The sequence below is a fragment of the Dermacentor variabilis genome, chromosome 1, assembly GCF_050947875.1.
Source record: "Dermacentor variabilis isolate Ectoservices chromosome 1, ASM5094787v1, whole genome shotgun sequence".
Lineage (NCBI taxonomy): Eukaryota > Metazoa > Arthropoda > Arachnida > Ixodida > Ixodidae > Dermacentor > Dermacentor variabilis.
The window spans coordinates 186,557,668-186,579,093 of NC_134568.1; the positions used below are offsets into that span (position 1 = coordinate 186,557,668).

At 46.4% G+C, this 21,426-nt stretch overlaps 1 protein-coding gene across 2 annotated transcripts in view; it reads left to right on the forward strand.

Annotated features, from left to right (window-relative positions):
* Positions 1-21,426, forward strand: part of LOC142589684 (RAB11-binding protein RELCH homolog) — a 210,697-nt gene that overhangs the window by 109,445 nt on the left and 79,826 nt on the right. For both annotated transcript variants that reach the window (XR_012829913.1, XM_075701229.1), the window contains exon 14: positions 19,599-19,755. Coding sequence is in view for 1 of the 2 variants with exons in the window: in XM_075701229.1 (XP_075557344.1) it covers positions 19,599-19,755 (157 nt within the window). In the remaining variant the exon portion in view is untranslated. The remainder of the gene's footprint in view (positions 1-19,598; positions 19,756-21,426) is intronic.

The window sequence follows — 21,426 nt, forward strand, 5'->3', positions numbered from 1 at the left end:
TTGTTTGTTATTTTTCTTTACTACATGTGCCTCAGATTTTTGCTTTCGTGTTCGTAGTACCAGGACAACGCTTTTTAAGAGCATGGCATTGACACATGTACTTATTTGTGCTTTTCTCAGGGACTGCATTTCACCCATTAACAACTTAAAGTTATTGCTCAGCTCAAGACCTGCCTGCAATGATTGGAGTTTACTCAAATGTTAGTGTTGATTCTATCTGTTGTGCGTGTTCTCGCTGAACCTTGTGTAATCAGATTGTATGCGCGACACAAATTGTGTAGTAGTGTCTGGAAGCGTGTGTCTGTTGTGCGGGTTCTCGCTGACCCTCGTGTGATCAGATTGTATGCGTGACACAAATTGTGTAGTACTGTCCGGAAGGCACGCAGGTGCCAGTGATTACTCTGGAACCTTCGATGAGACATGCATAAAAGCCAAAGTGCTTGGCCCACAGATCAGGTTTTCAAGGACCGCTGACTGTGCTTTCCACTATCGTTGTGCTTGAGTGTTGTTTGTTTCTTCTGGAAACAGGTTTGTCCAATAAAGAGTTACTTTCGTGATTCACAGTTTTTGCTACTGTGTTGTTCACCGTCACTACAACGTGACAATACGTTCCCAGAAAATGGCATCTTTCGGTACCAATGTTCAGTACATTGCTGAACTGCGATTGTACCAATGTTTTCTGGCTGCTAGAGCCTATGTGAACAAAAAAAGGTCTGAGGCACATGCAGTCGAGAGCACCATTATTCTATAGGTGCCTGCCACAGCAGCTTCCTCGCAGTACTCGAATTGCCCGCACATGTCACTTGAAAATGCCATGATGTGCTCAGTTTCCTTTTCCAGTACAAGCAAATCTCCTTGTGGGTTGTCGCATGTCACATTCACAGCTATCGCTACCAACCCTATTGTGATAAGCATCTTCACCTATAAGTTTCACAGCGCGTGTGGCATAGTGCTGTTGAAAGCGTAATGCACACTTTTCATCATCATCATCATCAGCCTGGTTACGCCCACTGCAGTGCAAAGGCCTCTCCCATACTTCTCCAACAACCCCGGTCATGTACTAATTGTGGCCATGCCATGCCTGCAAACTTCTTAATCTCATCCGCCCACCTAACTTTCTGCCGCCCCCCGCTATGCTTCCCTTCCCTTGGAATCCAGTCCGTAACCCTTAATGACCATTGGTTATCTTCCCTCCTCATTACATGTCCTGCCCATGCCCATTTCTTTTTCTTGATTTCAACTAAGATGTCATTAACTCGCGTTTGTTCCTTCACCCAATCTGTTCTTTTCTTATCCCTTAACGTTACACCTATCATTCTTCTTTCCATAGCTCGTTGCGTCGTCCTCAATTTGAGTAGAACCCTTTTCGTAAGCCTCCAGGTTTCTGCCCCGTAGGTGAGTACTGGTAAGACACAGCTATTATATACTTTTCTCTTGAGGTATAATGGCAACCTGCTGTTCATGATCTGAGAATGCCTGCCAAACGCACCCCAGCCCATTCTTATTCTTCTGATTATTTCCGTCTCATGATCCGGATCTGCCGTCACTACCTGCCCTAAGTAGATGTATTCCCTTACGACTTCCAGTGCCTCGCTGCCTATTGTAAATTGCTGTTCTCTTCGGAGACTGTTAAGCATTACTTTAGTTTTCTGCAGATTAATTTTTAGACCCACTCTTCTGCTTTGCCTCTCCAGGTCAGTGAGCATGCATTGCAATTGGTCCCCTGAGTTACTAAGCAAGGCAATATCAGCTAATTGCAGGTTACTAAGGTATTCTCCATTAAGTTTTATCCCCAATTCTTCCCAATCCAGGTCTCTGAATACCTCCTGTAAACATGCTGTGAATAGCATTGGAGATATCGTATCTCCCTGCCTGACGCCTTTCTTTATTGGGATTTTGTTGCTTGCTTTATGGAAGACTACGGTTGCTGTGGAGCCACTATAGATATCTTTCAGTATTTTTACATACGGCTCATCTACACCCTGATTCCATAATGCCTCTATGACTGCTGAGGTTTCGACAGAATCAAACGCTTTCTCGTAATCAATGAAAGCTATATATAAGGGTTGGTTATATTCCGCACATTTCTCTATCACCTGATTGATAGAGCACACTTTTAATAGGCGATAACTCAAATGCCTGTTGTGGGTGGCACAAACTGAGCATCGGGTTTCATTCTGGCAGCACCATATTGATGCGAAGTAACCTGCCCACTATTAGTCCCGATCACCAGAAGTCGGCTGCCCACTACAGGCACCGATCGTCAGAGAGAAGACGACGAAGGGCGCAGTTGTGCCCCGGGGTATTTTGGGTGTCGGCCATCATTAAAAGAAGGCTGTTCTGTTTCAGCGAGCCCGTCTTAGTTATCTTCGTGACATTTTACTAGTGGAGGTGCGGGGTACATGCTACCATTGCCAGAGACGCAGTGTGCCCCTGACACATCTCCTGTGAGTAGTCCAGGAGAGATTACCCCTGTGCACGTACGTACCAGCCGCCGTCTGCAAGAGCTCAAACCTGAGCACGGTTTTTTGCCCGAGCATATCCGTATGATGAACCCAAGCCCCCCGCCTTCTGCTGCGGCTGTTGTGCTGGTGCAGTTCATCATCAACCAGCCGCAGGCACCGATTGTATTACACAGAGATGCTACTGAAGACGTGGAAGATTGGCTGGACCATTTCGAGTGGGTTGCCGAATGCAACGTGTACTTGCAAGCTGCGAAGACTGCAAGCTGCGCAATGTGTACTTCGCGCTCCAAGACTCTGTGTGAGGACGTGGTTTCGTAACCATGAAACGACATTGTCTTCGTGGGACAAATTTCGACGACAGCTGAGCGCGATTTGGCAATGCAGGCAGTTTATCCCCAATTCTTCCCAATCCAGGTCTCTGAATACCTCCTGTAAACATGCTGTGAATAGCATTGGAGATATCGTATCTCCCTGCCTGACGCCTTTCTTTATTGGGATTTTGTTCCAAGCCCCGAACGAGAGTGTCACCACGTATACTGAAGACATGGCTCAGCTTTTCAGATGTGCGGATGCCTCAATGGCCGAAAAGAAGAAAGTCCGATATCTGATGCGAGGCATGAAGCAAGAGATTTTTGCTGGGCTTATTCGAAATCCACCCACTACACTTGCAGACTTCCTTGCTGAAGCGACAGCAACGGAAAGGGCCTTTTGACAGCGTGCCAGACAATACAACTGCAATGGGATGGAACTTTCGAACAGCCCCCCACCATGACTTCCGGAAACCACATCGAGGACCTGTGCGAAATGATCAGGGCTGTGATACGAGAAGAGCTCCAGAAACTGCAGGTAACCGACGTGCCGACAGCATGAATTTCTGTGGCAGAGATAGTGCGCGATGAGATGAGGCAAGTCATCCAAGCTCCTGAACGCTACGAAGTACCACAGTGGCGGGAGCCAGTCCGAATTACTTATGCAGACGCGGTACGACGACCGTCACTGTACAGCTCCTCAAACGTCATTCGCCCCACCGAACAAATGGAAGTAGCATTCAGGCATCGCAGTCCACCGTCCATCAAGGAGTCGAGGCCCCAAAAAAGTGACGTCTGGCGGGCTCCTGACCTCAGGTCCCTATGCTTTCATTGCGGAGAGGCTGGCCACGTCTACAGGATGTGTCCCTATCGGCTCATGGGTCTCCGTGGGTTTCCTTCAGGCGCTTCTTGTCCACAACCTGGTGAGCGCGCTGTGGAGATAGAGAACTGCATTGCATGTCGTGGTAATTAATTCGAGCAGTAAAGGCACGAGCCCCGTTCTTCATCGCCCACTCGATACCGATCGCCCAGTCCCGTGTTTCCTCGAGACGCTCGTAGGCGCTGTTCGCGCAACCCTACAAACCCGGAAAACTGAGTCAAGCGATCTCCGGAGGTGAGGCCGCTGACGCCGAGCGCGTCGAATATTCTCCATCACGATGACGATGATGACAATGAAACAACGTTCAGGCGCATTCTGGTGATCAACGACAAGTTGTAACGTTGGATATACTGGTTACCATAGATGACGAAGAGGTCACCACTTTAATTTACATTGGTGCTGACAGCTTGGTTATGTGCAGAGACTTGCGTCAAAGTTAAAAAGTTTTTACACAGTGGACTGGGTTGCAGATCAGTACTGCAACCTACTAACTGCTAGAGGTCATGTACTAATTCTCGTGGGCAGATGCACTGCTCGAGTAAATATTCACGGATTTATGGACGTCGAGGTCTTCATTATTTTGCCCAGTTGCTCGAGGGATTTGATGCTCGGCATAGACTTTCTATAGGTGAATGGAGCCATAATCAACCTGGAAAAATCGAGTGTGACGTTCTCTACGACGAAAGCCATAGCAAGCGACGCTGGCAATGAGAACCACATCAAAAATACCTTGCGCATCGTCAATGACAGCATAACGGTACCGCCAAGGAGCAGCCTACTGACCCTGGTAATGGGCGATGCATGCGACTTCCATGAGGAGATCGCCGAGGTGAACATTCCGTTATTACTTGAGCGGAACATCTGCATTGCACGGGGCCTCGTCCAGCTTCAGAACGGACACTCATTAGTTCTGCAGACCAATTTCAGCAACGAATGTCAGCGCTTACTGCAAGGCACAGCTGTCACTTTCCTCCATGAAATTGCTGCCCTCACGGATGTCGCCTCGCTCGAGACTGCTTCGCCTAATTCATTGGGGACGGTCAACCTGAGTGATCGCATTCAGATTAACTCCGGCTTATCGGAAGGACAGAAACAGCAACTACTCGACTTTGTCAATGACTTCTCTGCCTGCCTGCTTCCCTACCGAGTCTAAAGTACAGTGCACCTCCGTTGCGAAACATCGTATCCCTACGGACGAGTCGGCACGCCCTGTTCGTCAACATCCGTATAGCGTTTCAGATACGGAAAAGGAGGTGATAAAGCGCCAGGTTCAAGAGATGATCAATGATGACATGATTCAGCTGTCTATAAGTCCATGGGCGTCCCCCATCGTGTTGGTTAAAAAGAAGGACAATACACGATACTTCTGTGTAGACTATCGACATCTTAACCGTGTCACCAAATGCGATGTACGGATCTATGATGTGCTGGACAGTCTACGCCACGCCCAATTTTTCACCTCTTTGGATCTTAAGTCAGGGTACTGGCAGATCGAAGTAGATAAGCGCGACCACGAAAAAACAGCATTTGTGATGACTGATAGAGTATATGAATTTAAAGTCCTCCCATTCGGCTTGTGTTCCACACCTGCCACATCTCAGCGGATGATGGACACTGTTCCTCTCTGGACTGAAATGGCAGACATGCTTAGTGTTCTTAGACGATGTGGTGTTTTAGAGGACGTTTGATGAACATCTAGAATGACTCAAGCACATACTCATTGCCATCAGCAAAGCAAATCTGACTATCAAGCCTGAGAAATGTCGTTTTGGCTTTCAGGAGCTCAAGTTTCTCGGGCATGTAGTCAGCCCCCGCAGTGTTTGGCCAGACCCCGAGAAGCTAGCTGCTGTTGGAGAGTTCTCGCGTCCAACTGACAAGAAGGCAGTTCAACACTTTTTAGGTCTCTGCACTTACTATCGTCGTTTTGTCAAAGGATTTTCAAGGATCGTCGAACCATTAACCAGATTAACATGCCAAAATGTACCCTTCGAGTGGATGGATGAGCAACAAGCAGCATTTACAGAATTGCGGAAGGGACTGCAAACAGCCCCCGTACTCATGCATTTCGACGACAAGGCTGACACAGAAATCCACACAGACGCCAGCAACGTGGGGCTCGGTGCCCATACTCGTCCAGTGGCAAGGCGGCGCCGAACGAGTAGTAGCCGGCGTGAGCCGTAGTCCGACAAAGGCGGAGGTCAACGATATCACGACTGAAAAGGAGCGTCTTGCCGTCGTTTGGGCCATCTGCAAGTTCCGACCCTACCTGTACGGCCGACCTTTTCAAATAGTAAGTGACCACCACTCACTGTGCTGGCTTGCGAGACTTAGGGACCCTTCAGGCCACCTCACTCGTTGGAGCCTCCACCTTCAGGAGTACGACATCACAGTAGTTTATCGATCCGGACATAAGCACCGCGACACTGAGTGCCTCTCACGTGCACCTATACCTTTGAAGCCAAGTGATTTAGAGCAAGAATTCCCATTTCTTGATGTAATAGACACTGTCGAGATGGCTGACCTCCAACGTGCAGACAGCACATTGCTTCCTCTCATGCTATGATTTTCCAATGAGCAGAAGACGCAATCGGCGACGGAGAACGCCGACGCGCGTTCCTCGACAACAACGAAGACACCCGAGGTGGATACCACGGGAGTGGCCGCCGATCCCATCGTCGCCAATTTTCCCTCCCAACAACGAGAGGTAGACACTCCGACCAGGGAAAGGATGGAAGAAGATGCTGCCCCGAACATTTACGACGACAAAACTGACGACGACACAGGTGGCTGTTGGAAGACAGTCATACATAAGCGACGCAACCGTCAAACGCGCGCTAAGACGCAACCCTCCGAGAACATCTTGGGCATTCCGGATGCCTCCCAGCCTACCGTACGCAAGCGCATTTGGAATCAGAACCAGCCTCAACTTCCTTTGCACGATGAAAAGATAATTCTGCGGCCTCACGGAGGACTTTGTCTCGATAAGTGGACGCGCCCAGAACTCGCCAGTGCTCTATGGAGTGCTGCTGGCTTGACCACCGAGGATCGTCAGGACATCATATTCCGACTGCGACCTCAGCAGAACTTGGCAATCATCAGCACACCTCAGTCACACGTAGCCGACGCATTGTACAAGGTGAGGGAGCTGAACCTTGGTCAGCGGGTCTATCCCATCACGACATATTTTGCGGCCCCAGACAACTCATGCAAGGGAATTGTTCCTGGCCTTTTGCCCGGTACATCGTCATCCAATCTAGTGGATGAGCTTGTGGCTCCTGGAACTCAAATACTTCAAGCACGAATGATGGGTCAAACCAACGTTGCGTTGGTAACATTTGAAGGACTTAAAGTGCCTCGCTACGTGCGTTTCTATGGTGCCGAACTCCGCTGCTACCCCCATCGACCCCGCGAACTGGTTTGCAAGATATGTCACAAGCTCGGCCATTGCGCTGATTACTGTCCTACGCCGCATGTGGTCATTTGCGCGACGTGCGGGACTGACAACCCCACCACATCACATCCGTGCACCCCACACTGCAGATCCTGTGACGGCACTCACCCTACAGCGGATCCAAACTGCCCGCGGCGTGCTAGGCAGACACTGAACAAAGCTTGGGTGCGGAAAGCTCTTGAGAAAGAGCAGCGTGAACTCCAACCATCCAGCGACCCGACCACTACCACAGATACGGCGGAGACCCGAACGTCGCGCGCCCCAACGAAGGTGACCAGAAAAGTCCGGTCGGAGACCCGTTCGAGCTCTTGTTGCAAGTTCCGGACCCGCTCCAAGTCTCGGTCCCGATCCCGCGAGGCATCGGTGCGCCTCCCAGAGAAGCGCCCTCCTTCCCCATCTTCCCGACAACCCTACAAGAAGGCCCTGCAGACCAACGCCCAAGCCAAGGTGACCCTGGTCCCTTCAGGGGTGCAGCGGACTCCGGAGAAGAAAACAGCAATGGGGGCGCCTCGGGAGGTAGGTCGGGTGAAGGGTACCCCACAGCTTGCTCCGCCCAGTAAATCTCTCCCTACCCCTTCCCCTATTACCAGTTCGTTACCAAATCCCGATCCTCTAATAGAAATAGCCTGCCTACGTCGTGACATGGAGGTGCGCTGTGAGCGCCTACAAAAACAAATCGATGCGCTGGTGGCAGACATCAGCACTAGTATGCAGGCGGCTCTGGACAGGATAGAACTCCAAATGGAGGCCCTTCAAATAGGGATTACGGAGCAAGTAAAATCATGTATAGAGTGCACTTTCGCACGCATGCAAGTTCCTGAGCTTAGCGGTAACAACGAAAGCGCGCTTTCCGACCAAGGCTCTCGGCCGCAACCTTCAAATGTGGGCACCCGGCGCCCGCATCCCTATGCACGACCGCCTGCTTCCTCTCGCGATGATGATGGCGCCGCGTAACGCGGAGCAACTAGTGGTGTGGCAGTGGAATTGTAGGGGATTCCGCCGAAAACGAGGTTCCCTACAGCAGTATATCGCCACATCCACGAACCCTCCCGATGTCATCCTCTTGCAGGAAGTCAATTGCACCCCTTCTTTATCCGGCTACAGCACGCTCTCGGGTGTCTCTCCTCTTGTGGGAACCTTAGTTTCGAAACATGTTACATGTTGCATGCATACCACTAACATTGACATTCTTCACCAAATATTGGAAATAATTACGTAAGGTAAACGCAGCGAGAGTCTGTTTATACTCAATGCATACAGTTCCCCCCGTTTGCGAACGCACTGTTTTCAGCACCTACTAACAGAATTTGGTAGGTTTGGACGGGTTTGTGTGGTGGCCGGCGACTTTAACGCTCCGCATACTGCATGGGGTCACGTTAAATCGCAGGCTAAAGGAACCCGCTTATGGAATGCCATCTGTAGCATGAGATACACACTCCTTACCGACCCAGAGCACCGCAATCGGATGGGCAACAGCGTATCTCGTGACACCTGCGCTGACCTTACCTTCGTGCGCAATACTGGCCCAGTCGTTGCGCACAGGCCTTTAGAGGAGCACCTTGGTAGTGACCACTACATTGTGGCGACCACCTTGTCATTACGGGGTGCGCGCAGGCCCGAGCGAAATTTGCGTATAACGGATTGGGCGAAATTCAGGGAACGTCGCCAGGACCCACCTGAGCGCCAAGGGTACAAACGCTGGCTTGACTCTCTCGCACAACATCTAGAGGCCACCACGAGCACACTGCGCACCACAACCGAGACACCAGACATAGACTCGCATTTACTTCATCTTTGGAACGCCCGTAGAGGGTTGACACGACGATGGAAACGACAACGCCTCAACCGCAAACTTAGGAAACGTATAGATCAAATTACACGGGAATCTCAGGAGTATGCAGAGATCCTTACGAGGAATAACTGGCAAGGATTTTGCGATCGCCTCTCAGGCACATTGAGCACAGCAAAAACGTGGTCGATTCTTCGCTCACTCACAGATCCCACCACAACAAAGGGAAAAACATTTCAACAGCTGCACATCCTAATGCACGAGTACAGGGATGATGTCTCGGCACTCCTCAGAGAGCTAGAGAAGCATTTCATACCCACAGGCCCGCCGCCGCGGTACCCTGACTATCCTTATGTAGGCGAGGCGAACGAATTGCTAGATGCGGACATCACATCTGACGAGGTGCGGGTGGTCCTACAAGACCTGCGCCGCAACACGGCACCGGGAGCCGACCACATCCGTTTCGCCACCCTTCGTAACCTCAGTGACGCGGATATTAACCACCTCACCCATATCTTCAATGATTGCTGGCGCAAGGGCATGCTTCCCCAAGCATGGCGACACGCCGACATCACACTGATCCCCAAACCGGGCAAGCCTGTTAAGGTTGAAAACTTACGACCCGTCTCCCTAACATCCTGCATTGGTAAGATCATGGAGCATGTACTCTTGCGGCGTCTGTAGCCCTTCCTCGAAGAAAAATCATTCTTTTCTAACTCTCAATTCGGATATCGGGCTCATCTGTCTGCCAAAGATGTGCTTTTACAACTGCGGGAGGAAGTCATAGGACCTCCGTCGTCCGCCCAAACGAGAGCACTCATAGCCTTAGACCTAAAAGGGGCATTCGATAATGTTGAACATGACCTCATCCTTCGCAATGTTGCACATTCAGGCTGTGGAATTCGTATGTACAACTATATCCGCGCATTTCTTCGAGATCGCACAGCCACCGTAGGAATGGGACCGCATCGATCCGGTACGATTCGCCTTGTAGGACGTGGGACACCCCAGGGCTCAGTTCTTTCCCCTACTTTATTCAATATCGCGCTCGCAGGGCTCCCCCGACTACTCGACCAGATCCCTGATGTCGCCCACGCTATTTATGCAGACGACATTACTATCTGGTCGACACGGGGTTCCGACGGAGCCATCCAGGACCGACTGCAGCAAGCAGTCCATACAGTTTCCGAGTACGCGAGAAAATGCGGCTTAAGGTGTGCTCCGGAAAAGTCGGAGCTCGTAATTATTTGCCCCCGGAGCCGTTCCTCTACTCCCCCTATCACTGTGCACGTGGATGGCACACCGATGCCACAGGTTAATCGTGCTCGTATCCTCGGCCTACACGTCCAAGCGGATGGCAGGTCAAACTACACTGTTTCCCTTCTATCCAGACAGATTGAGCAAATTCTGGCCATGATCCGGAGGGTCTCCAACAGGCGCTCGCGCCTTCGAGAAGAGGACCCGCTGCGCTTGGTGGAGGCATGCGTGATCAACCGCCTTACATACCATCTCCCATTTCAGCGGTTGACCCAAGCGCAACAACTTCGCATAGACGCAATGATTCGCAAAGCGATGAAGCTGGCCCATGGCCTCCCGAATTATACTTCCACACGCCGTCTCCTTAACTTAGGGACACATAACACACTAGGCGAGCTGCTAGAGGCACATTGGGTCAGCCATTGCCAACGCCTCTTACTCACTCCTACTGGCCGCCATCTTCTCACACGGCTAGGATACTCTGTCCCACCCCTTGAGTCTGAAACCCGTCCAACGATCTTGTCGTCAGCGGTACGTCAAGCACTAAGTATTCATCCATTGCCACGTAATATGCACCCCGAGCATGACAAAGGGCGGCGCAAAGCCTGTGTACGATACATTGGCCGCATGCTTGCAAACATCCCGGAAACACACACTTTATACACTGACACATCACGCACTCAAGAGGGCTATACCTCGGTAGTTTTGGATGGCACCGAATCCCTGAGAGACTCTGCTGCAATGCGCGGAACAAATGCCGCTTACGGAGAAATTCTCGGTGTTGCTCTTGCAATTTGATACGCCATCCGTGTTCCTGAGGAAGTGTATATATTGACGAACTCGCAACAGGCATGCCGGGCGTTCCTATCAAAACATGGCATCCCGAGAGCGGCTCACCAAATTCTCAAACAGATCCCGCAAAATACACCAACCACACCTCCCCGCATCCACTTACTCTGGACCCCTGGTCATACCTCGCTGCCAGGTAATGAATGCGCACATGCGGTTGCCCGAGAAATTTCCCTCCGGGTGACTCGGCGTGGTGAGGCGACTAGTTCAGAGTGGGGGGATCCCTTGCTCCGTTACAAAGACATACTCCGTCATTATACACGCATTCGTCGCACCCACGCTGCACCACCGCCGTCCTTCTCGCGGGAGGAAGCAGTGGCATTACGCCAGTTACAAACCGCAACTTTTCCTAATCTTGTCTCTCTCAATAAATTCTACCCACACCATTATGCAGATCGTTGCCCTGGCTGTGGCAGCTCGCCCACAATCTTCCACGTCACGATTGAGTGCACTGCAAACCTCTTTCCTCCCTTTGCCAACTCTCCTTTACCCCCTACGCAACAAAGAGCTGTGGGACGATGCCCTCCGCGACGGACCTCCCGAGGTCCTCCGAGCAGTGATACAACGGGCTCGAAACATCGCCGGAATCATCTTAGGGACCCTGGACTGAGGGTTCCTCCCACACTGCTCTCGCCATTCAAATATTATTAATAAAGATGTTTTACTCTCTCATGCTATACCTCCAGGGAGCCGACGTTGTTGTCCCACGACTGATGTCATAAGGGCTGACTTCTTACCGCCTCCGCAACAACATTGCCTACAAAAAGAACTTCGAAAACAGCTAAGAAACGTTCCTTCTCATCGACTCAGTTTCACTATGCAAAGAAGTGTTGCAACCAATCATCAAAAGACTACGGCCTATCACCCACAAACTAATGAACCTACGGAGCGCCTCAATAGAACTATCGCCGATATGATCTCGGTGTACCTTGTCGTACAGCACAAGTTATGGGACCAAGTTTTACGTACGTGACATTCTCATACAATACGGCTGTTCAGGAAACCACCCGATTCACACCATTTAAACTGGTTTATGGGCCTGCATAACAACACTTTTAGATGCCATGTTCCAGGTCAACAATGAAAAAAGAAGCAACGACGCTGACAACATCGTCCAGAAGGCCGAAGAAGCTCGACAGCTTGCTTACAACCGCATCTGCCTCCAGCAGAGTACTGACGCCCGCCATTACAACAGTGGCCAAAGGAACATCCTGTACGATCCTGGTGACTACGTTTGGGTATGTAAACTCATCCGTCATCAGGGGCTGTCGGAAAAATTACTGCGTAGATACTTTGGCTCATACAAGATCATCAGGCGACTCAGCGATGTGAACTAGGAGGTAGTCCCTCAGAGTACTACTATGAGCTCGAGCCGACGACGGCCACGAGCCGAGATTGTCCATGTAGTATGGATCAAACCATACTTTGCCCGCGAAGACGTGTCCGTCTCATACACTTTCTCCCGTGCCCTCTGTCGCCATCTGACCAGCGACCGGGACGGTCGCTTTTCACGTAGGGAGCAATGACGCAAAGTAAACTGCCCACTATGAATCCCGATCGCCAGAAGTCAGCTGCCCACTACAGGCACCGACCGCCAGAGAGGTGACGACGAAGGGTGCATTTGTGCCCTGAGGTATTTTGGGTGTCGGCCCAAAGAAAAAGAAAGCTGTTCTGTTCCGGCGAATTCATCTTGGTTATCTTTGTGACAATATTCTGGCATCGCCCACCAGCTCAATTTCGTTCCCGTTTCTCATCACTGGCTTAAAACACTATGTAATGGGAAAATGGCAAAGTGCGTTTAGGGCCACTCGAGCCTCACTGATGTGCATTGGCATCTTGTGCCACAACGATTCCCGCTGAGTGGTGGCGAGAAAACTTCTAGCCAAAATTCACCACACAAAGAAGGTGCAGAACTAAGCCAAATTCGAGTAACGCAAACGTAAGCTTGCTGAGCCCGCAAAAACAACAATGTGCATCTTGAACCACTTTGTCTCTGCCAGCTCGGCACGTGTCAGCATCTCATGCTTCAAGAAATAGTACAACGCTTTGCATTACATAGATGTGAACTACAATTGAGTCTGCCAAATTTTTAGTGACATGTGAGTATGTTTTCTCTGTTAGTTCGTTTTTCCCAAAGCATGAACAAGGTTCTACTGTGCAAGCAAGAATCACAGGTTGTCATGTAGGTTTCCGCCGGGAAACCGAAAACAAAGCTTGCATTAACCATTTTGTTTCTGCATTGCCTCAAAAACATTTATAGTTTTCTAACTTTTGGTGATTTGTGATACTTTATTTAGCAGAAGGAGAACAGTATTGCAAAATATTCGTTCAGTTTTAAATATTTGAAAATACTGAATAGTGGCTTCTCAAATGTGATTACAAATAGCTTGTGGGTAGTATTTGATTCATATTCAAAACTTGGATCACTCACCCACCCCTACTTCTTTGATCTTTAATTGTCTCCACTTCTCTTTCTTCACTTCTGTATAGCTCAACGCTCCTCACTTCATGCACACTCTGGTTTTATTTAGTCCACTTAACTTCTTGTCCATGCTTGGCTGCTCCTGTTGCCAACTTCTTCACTTTGACTTCTTCACTTCTTGCCTCTTGTTCTGCTTGTCTATTGGCCACCAACCTAGTACCCAATGCCTCGTGCCCAGCCGCATATACCCAGCCACCCAAGTTGTCCATTCAGACACATACCCATTACCACATGCCCAGTTGTGCATGCCCAGTGGCCCAAGTGGCACATTTACAGTGACCCAAGTTGTATAACTTGCAAGACAGCAGCAGGCCAACACCTGAAAAATGGGGGAAGGGGACAAAGAAAGCTTTGTTTTAATATGGCCACTGATGGGCACACCTTTGACTTATTATCACCATCTTTATTGCAATAAGTATCTTAACCTATCTTCTTAGCAGTGCTTGTGGAGCACCATTTGAAGTGTGCTGTATGCTTTTAATAGGAGATACAGTATTTACTTGCATAATGATCGCACCCTTTAATTTTGTCGTCAAAATTTGATTTTTTTCTTTCCTGCGTAATGATTGCACCCCGAACTTGCCGCAGCGATATGTCGTCTGCCAAGTCTAGCTAATTATGTTTGCGCTTACCACCTGTCAAATGCTACGCGAACGACTCTTCAAGACATACCAAGCGGTCTGCATGCACCAAACAGATTCTTAAGCAGATGCCCCACTTCATTCCTTTCATCACTTTCCGCCCTTCCATGAAAAAAAAGAAAATGCTACAACCAAACTTGCCTTGGCTTTATTATCTGTAGGCTTTATAATGGTTTTGGTCAACAACAACAAAAAAGGCGCTGTTTGATTGCTCTTGTCTGCACTTTGTGGGCACACAACAAATCGCGAGCGGCAACAATAATAGTCACGTTTGCACTGATACGTTAGAAATGTACCCTATTCATACGTCGACGCTTCTAACACAGCTAAGATATTCGTCCACCCTTTACGGAAACATACCGTATTAGGATAGTAAGGAAGACAAATGCTACAGTTATTGCAGCATGCCCGCCATGTGTTTCTATGTCACTGGCAGCTAAGCATGCCCATCTCTGTTTCTGCCCCTCAAAGGGGACATGGCTACGTTATTGCCACAAACTTTCCGATATTAATGATATTATTCATGACTGATATGGAAGAAACTGTTTCAGTGCACGAAATGTACTCACAAGAAAAAAAAATCTCGTTCGGTGCGTTTGGCTTGCTCGGCCAGCCGCCATTTTTTTTGGTGTCCTGCACTGTTACAGCGGCAGCCGGCTGTTTGTTGACCTGTTCTGATCCCACAGCAATTGCGGCACGAAAACAATTTTTTTTTCTTTTCACAGAAAATTTAACTCGCTTAATGATCGCACCCCTGAATTTGCGTGGGTTTTTTTGACAAAAAAGTGCGATCATTATGCGAGTAGATACGGTAACTCCAATGTGTAATCATTCCCTGCTGCCTCTTTTAGTGGGACTGGCCGACGCACAGGTGGTTTGCAGAAGCGAAAGTCCACACATTGAATCAATGACATATGTGCTGTACCTGTGCATGGCTAGCAACATGATAATGAAGACAGCTCACTGCACAGATGCTCCCATGAAATGTGAATTCAGTCTGCCGGCAAACACACATTCTTCCGGCACAATGACAGCATGCGCTTACTAGGATATGCACTCCGCAGAAATTAGTACACAGGATTATCGGCACCATGTCACAGCGAGTACCGTGTTTTAATGAAGTTGAACATTGTACAAGAATAAAAATTTAGTTTTGCATGGCATTCCTTTCTTTGTTAGCAAAGGCACATTTATGCATGAGATATGCAAATTTGTATTGCCAGTTACTGCGTAAATTAGTTTATAGCGTAGTTGTGCCGCATACCTGCCAGGTGTGTAGTATTAACGACGTTCCACTGTACTGACACAATCGGTGTTCGCTTTCAGAAGCAACGCACATGTGCGTATGTACACTTGTGCTCACTGCATACCATGCCATGTGAGTGCAATTCTGAATTTTTTCAATGTGTTGGAGACTGCACAAAATTGAAACAAATACAGCAAAATATTTTTAATTAGAATCACACGGGTATGCCTAAATAGTTTGAAATATGCGACATTCAATCTAACGAAAGTGAAGAGACTTCGGGTCAGCAAGCCAGAGGCATTAAGAGAATGAACATGAGATAAAAGAAAAAAAAAACAGTTATTTACCTAAAAGATGTGCAAAAGTGTAGGTCATGCCTCTCATGAAAATTGCGGAACCGTCCTTTCGAGGCAGCAAAAATAGCTATATCAAACTGAAGGATGAAATCTGCTGCCTTTTGACGGTGCCGCTGAGGAATATATTGAGCTCTTTTATTACCATGACTAACACTTTTGGCAAGGCCTGATACTTAACATTTCAATGTAAATTCTGGTCTTTGGTGATTTCAGCAAATCTCCTCATGGGTTGTCGCACACCGCATTCACAGCTATCGCCGCCAACCCTGTTGCGATAAGGATCTTCACATATTTCTTTCACAGTGTGTGGAATATAGTGCCGTTGAAATCATACTGCATGCGTTTAATAGGCGGTAACCCAAATGCGCTGCCATTCTCTGCTGCAGGTGGTGTGAAGTGAGTGACATGTTTTGCTCTGATGGCATTGTAGGCGTCATATTCCGGCGTCACTCACCTAGGCAAAAGCATGGCTTTCGAGATTGGCTTTCATTACTCTGAGGGAGTCGTCACAGGAAGGAGCTCGATATCATTTCGGTTTCCCATTTCCGTCTTATAGTAATACGAAATAGGAAAACGACAAAGTGCATCTCTGGTCGCTTGGGCCCCAGCAGTTTGAGGCATGTCGGCACGTCAAAACTTCCTGCCGAGATTTCCCGCTCGGAAAAGCTGGTGACCCAGTCTGAAAATGAGGAGCACAAATGTAAGCTTGCCAAAGCCTAAAAACGAAAACATGCGTCCCGGATTGCTAGGGCCTAACAATCTTGGCATGCGTCGGTGTCGTGCTGCTACGATTTGCGCAGCACTTTGTGTTACGTAGATGTCAGCTACATTTGAGCCTGTCATATTTTTTGTGACTTTGGATTCTACATTTTCTCAGTTAGTACATTTTCTCTTGCGTTCTTTTTCCAAAACATATGAATGAGGTTCTACTGTACTATCGACACCCCATTAACTATAACTCTAGCTTATTTTGTCACTCTTACGTCATCAGTCCATTTCTGCATGTTCAAAGAGGGGTAAGCACCTGCTTTCACTACAATGTAATGATAGAAGACGACCCTCTCCCCCTTTCTGGATTGTAAGTTGGACTCATGCAGCCACATATTCAACAGTCTGGTAGCCGGTCATATCTTTTTTCATGCAACTAGACAAATGTGTGTTACAAGCATCATACTTGCAGTTGTCAACAAAGGAGCTCTTCTGCTTGTTACTGCACACATTCTTTTCTCTTTTGACTGGACACACCGAGAAGATGCCTTATTGTAGTATAAAAATGTGGTATGACAGTGTGGCATTACAGAAATCACTGGCATGTTGCCTGCTTGTCATTTGCCAAGGAAACTGTACAACTGTAATGGCAGTAAATTATGCGGTGCTATATTGGAGTGATATTCTTGGTTTTACGATGATCTTCAGTACATAATAGTATTTATTTATTTATTTATTTATTTATTTATTTATGTATTTATTTATTAGACACATACAGGACATCAGAAATTTTTGTAATTTTCACAACTTCCTCTGAATGAAAATTCAAATTTGCACCTGCTTAGTAATGGCATTCCTCATGGCATCAGCAAGTTTTGTGTAAATATATTGACAAGTATTCCAATTCTGAGCTTTTATATCTGTCTTTGTACTTTGGTCAAGGAACATTTAAATATTAACTGATGCAATTAAAGTGTTGAGACTTTTTTGAAATTTTGTGTACAATGAGTGCTTTTGACTGAACTAAAACAATAACATTCATGCTGCAATTGCTTAAAAAGTAAAATTTTCAGCACTGACACTGCAATATGAGGGCAATTTCCCAATAAGAACTTTTTAATTTAAAAAAAATCTATTTGAGATAATATTATCATTTTAGTTCAGTACATGCATTAGACACATTACAACAATTGAGCAAAATCAAAATTTATACGGTGTTTACTACGGCATTCATTTTACTTCTGTAGAAATTGTGACATGATACTAGTTATTCATGGTTTTAAAGTTCACATCATCAGTTTCACTTGCCTTGCAAATTCTTACAAAGCTCTTAAGTCCTTTGTAAGTTTTAACACACAATCATCAAACAAGAAACGGAAGTAGTTTGAAAAGCCAAGCATGCTGTCCATGCACAAAACAGCTTCTGTTCTTTAAGGACAGCTTGCCCCACTTCTCGGTTTTGATGAGCCCCACTAGCCTTCACCAAGTGTATTCACTATTCCTGCTGTGTGTTAGAGACTGCTCCTGTCAGGACAAAGCATGTAATCTCAGGGGAGGTGCCATGGGCCTGAAAATTGTACAGTGGATTGTCTTGTGCAGCACTGCTGAAGATTGCTGTAGTGCATATGTGATGGGGGGGTGGTGGCTTCAGTATATCCAAAGTGCAGTATAAATTTATTGTTGAGAAACTGTGTAAATGAGAAACGAGAAACTGTATAAGTAAAGGGGGAAAAGGGGTTTCGGCTGAATTTGTTTTGGCTGCTAAGGAACCTTTGTGGTGTGCCTTTCTTCTTCTTTTTTCGCTTACCTGTCAGTCAGGTGAACTTGTGAGAGCAAGGACTGGCTGGTTGAATTGGAGGAGGTCATGTTATGTACTAGTTCAGTCTATCATTGCATCTGTCATAACCGCTTAGATAAAGTAACATATTTTATAACTATGCCTAATAGCCCACTTCCTAATACTGCTTGCAAAACTCCTAGGTTCTGCATAACCTAATTTGGCCGGGGAACCCTGGTAGGTTAACATGCCACAAAAAGGAAGCAGGTACACAACTTTCTGCCCTAGACATAAAATTCTGGAAGTTTTGAAAATTATCTGCACATCTGTATATTCTGAAAAGAACCTGTAGATACCCATGAAAATCTTCAGATTTTGTAACACTGAATTCGTCATGTGTGTGATAGTAAGCCACCTGCATAATCACAAACTAGGGTAAAGCAGAAAACTCTCATGTGGCTTTCTGGTAGAAAGTAAAGTATTGGAGTCACTAGTCACGTGTTGTGTGCACATGCCACAGTTTGAAAATTCTTAATTTTTCAGATAAATGTATCAAGTATAGAAAAACTCAGAACCCTACCTGGGAATGCAAGAAACAGATTTCATTATTGATGCCAACTATGGTCACAGTGCAGTAATTTTCTTTTATACACTTATTTGGGCACTTCATGGTGTATTAAATAATCTTTTTAATCAAGAGCAAGTGGGACAAGATGTTCCAGTAAAAAAGGGATGGATTGTCCAGAATAAACATAATAAATAAATGGGCTGATGTTGGCCAGAATGAGAAATGTTAAAGTGTGTTGAATTGTACTGGTTGGTACATTACAGAACTTGAAGGTAAAACAACAATGATGTGAGAGGAGGCAAACTTAGTGCCGTGTTTGTCTTCTTGGTGTCGTCCTCTTTTTACCACTGTTACCTTCAAGAGACATGTGAGCTGCTTGCTGTTGATTGTTCCGTGCATCATTCATATGTCATATTTGGTCTTAAAGTGTATACATTAAATTACTATTTTTCATATTTTAGCAAATGGCTTAGATTTTGATAAATCTTGTGTGATAAACATCTCACACTTTTGCAGTTTGCAGGGCTGGTTGTCTCAGTTTTTTTTTCCTCTTCTAGCATGGCTATTTGCAACAAGTCTACAAATTATCCTGAAATTTTAGCATAAAATGAAACGGTGAGGAATTCAGTTTGTGAACAGCAATTTTAGTTTGGGCAGGATATAAAGTGTGGAATCAAGTGAACTTTCTGATGTGTGGGTAGGCATCTACAGATGTGTAAATATTGTAGAAATTCTGACAAAGTAGGTAATATACTGGAAAGCTGCACTGTTTGCCATGTGGTGTGGCTGAAGAATTGTGATTTATGTCACGTCTCATGCAGATGGTAGACTGCCGCAACCACAAAGCCCACTGTTTGACCCATTAAAAATCTCAAATTATACTTTAAAAATGCCAGCTGTGGTAGCAGCATTTGATGAGCACATTGGACAAGAATGGTATAAGACATGGCCAGCTTTTGACTGGCTTCTCAGCAAGTTGTGAGTATGTTTTTTCTTTGTATGTGTCTGTATTTTTTGCCCCAGAGGTAGTTTGCTTTAGCAAATAAAATAAACAGGTAGTTGTCCCGCAAATTTTTAGTCTGATGCAGGAGGAGTGCATGCAAGTACATGAACATTTCGTGTAATAAAAATTTATTATAAGTACAAGGCCAAGGGGTTATAGGAACATGGAAACTTGATCAGCAGTGGCTGAACAAGAGAAACCTTAGCCTGGAGCCAACGTTTTTACAAGGGAACTTGTCTTTATCAGGGACTAAGATAAGTCTCCTTGTTGAAACATTGGCTCCAGGCTTTCCTTGTTCCCTCACGTTAATATTTAGCACCGCACACACAAAAAAAGTATGTCACACTACATGGATTTGTTATGGCAACTGCTGACTGACCCATATTAATACAGTAGAGATAAGGTCGAAAAATGAAAGTACTTGCAATCATAAAATGGTTAACTCTGAAGATTTAGCTTTGCTAGGTATCCGTTGGCACATGGTTGTGGTTGTGTCATTACAGAACAGCAAGCAACATTACTATTATATCAGCAAAATTGGAAACATTAAAAACAACACAAAAGAAAAACCTTCTACTGGCACAAAAGATATCTGCCAAGGAAACTTTCTGTCGTCTGATTTGTGAGGTTTTGGCAAATGATAAGAGTCATCATCAAAACATTTTCTCAGATCACGGGTAACACCGAAACTATGTTTCAGGGTTTTGTGGCTCTGAATCTTAGTATCCTCCAAGATAATTTTCCATTTTAATGTGAAAGCATTATATGCCCCATTACACAAAAATCCACCTGGCCGACGGCACAAAGAGTAAAAACACATAAAAAAATGCTTGAATTGATGTCACATTTCTCGGGGAAGTTACTGTAAACAAAGTAGATTAATGGCTTTGAAAATAAAATTTGGTACATTATGGTCTGGGTGGGAATAGAACCTGAGCCTCTGGGGTGCGAGATGAGCACGCTTTCCCGACGCCACAGTGGCTCCACAGTTCTGGTTTGCTAAAGGCGTGCCTAGTACGCGTGTCATTGCACAAGTCACGTCGCAGCTATGAATGTACAAAATAAAAAGCATTAATGTCCAGTTGAACTTGTTATGAACTTCTTGGGGCAAGCGAGCGCGTTGAGACCCTTGGCATGTTCTGATTTGGCCTTGCTGAGGCGCAGTTAGAATGCAGGCGAGAGCTTGTATGGTCAAGGAACGCGCTGGAAAAAAAAAAATTCATCAAAGTGGCTATAATGCTTTCACTTTCCCACATGTGAGCAGTCTTAAGCATGTCTACTAAATTTCTCCAGGATCAAAACACTGAAAGCATCATGGGAAGTGCATGCAATTGTAGTCCAGGGATGGAATCAAAAACTATTTTTGTCCTTCAGCCTCTTCAGTCGCAGAACATATCAGATAGCACCTTGTATCAGTGTAAAAGAAGAGCTTATAATTTGCAGCATAATTGTTCATTCATTCTAATCAGTTATCACTTATTATATTACTACTTATATGCACTGAGGTTTTGACATGCTGAAAGTGTGTTCATATTAAGTTCATTGACTCTTAATGTCCCTTCCACCTTATTGCTTTATGGCAGTAGTTAAAATTTGTGTTTTGTATAACACTTCATATTGTATTAACAGTGGCAATCGACATGATT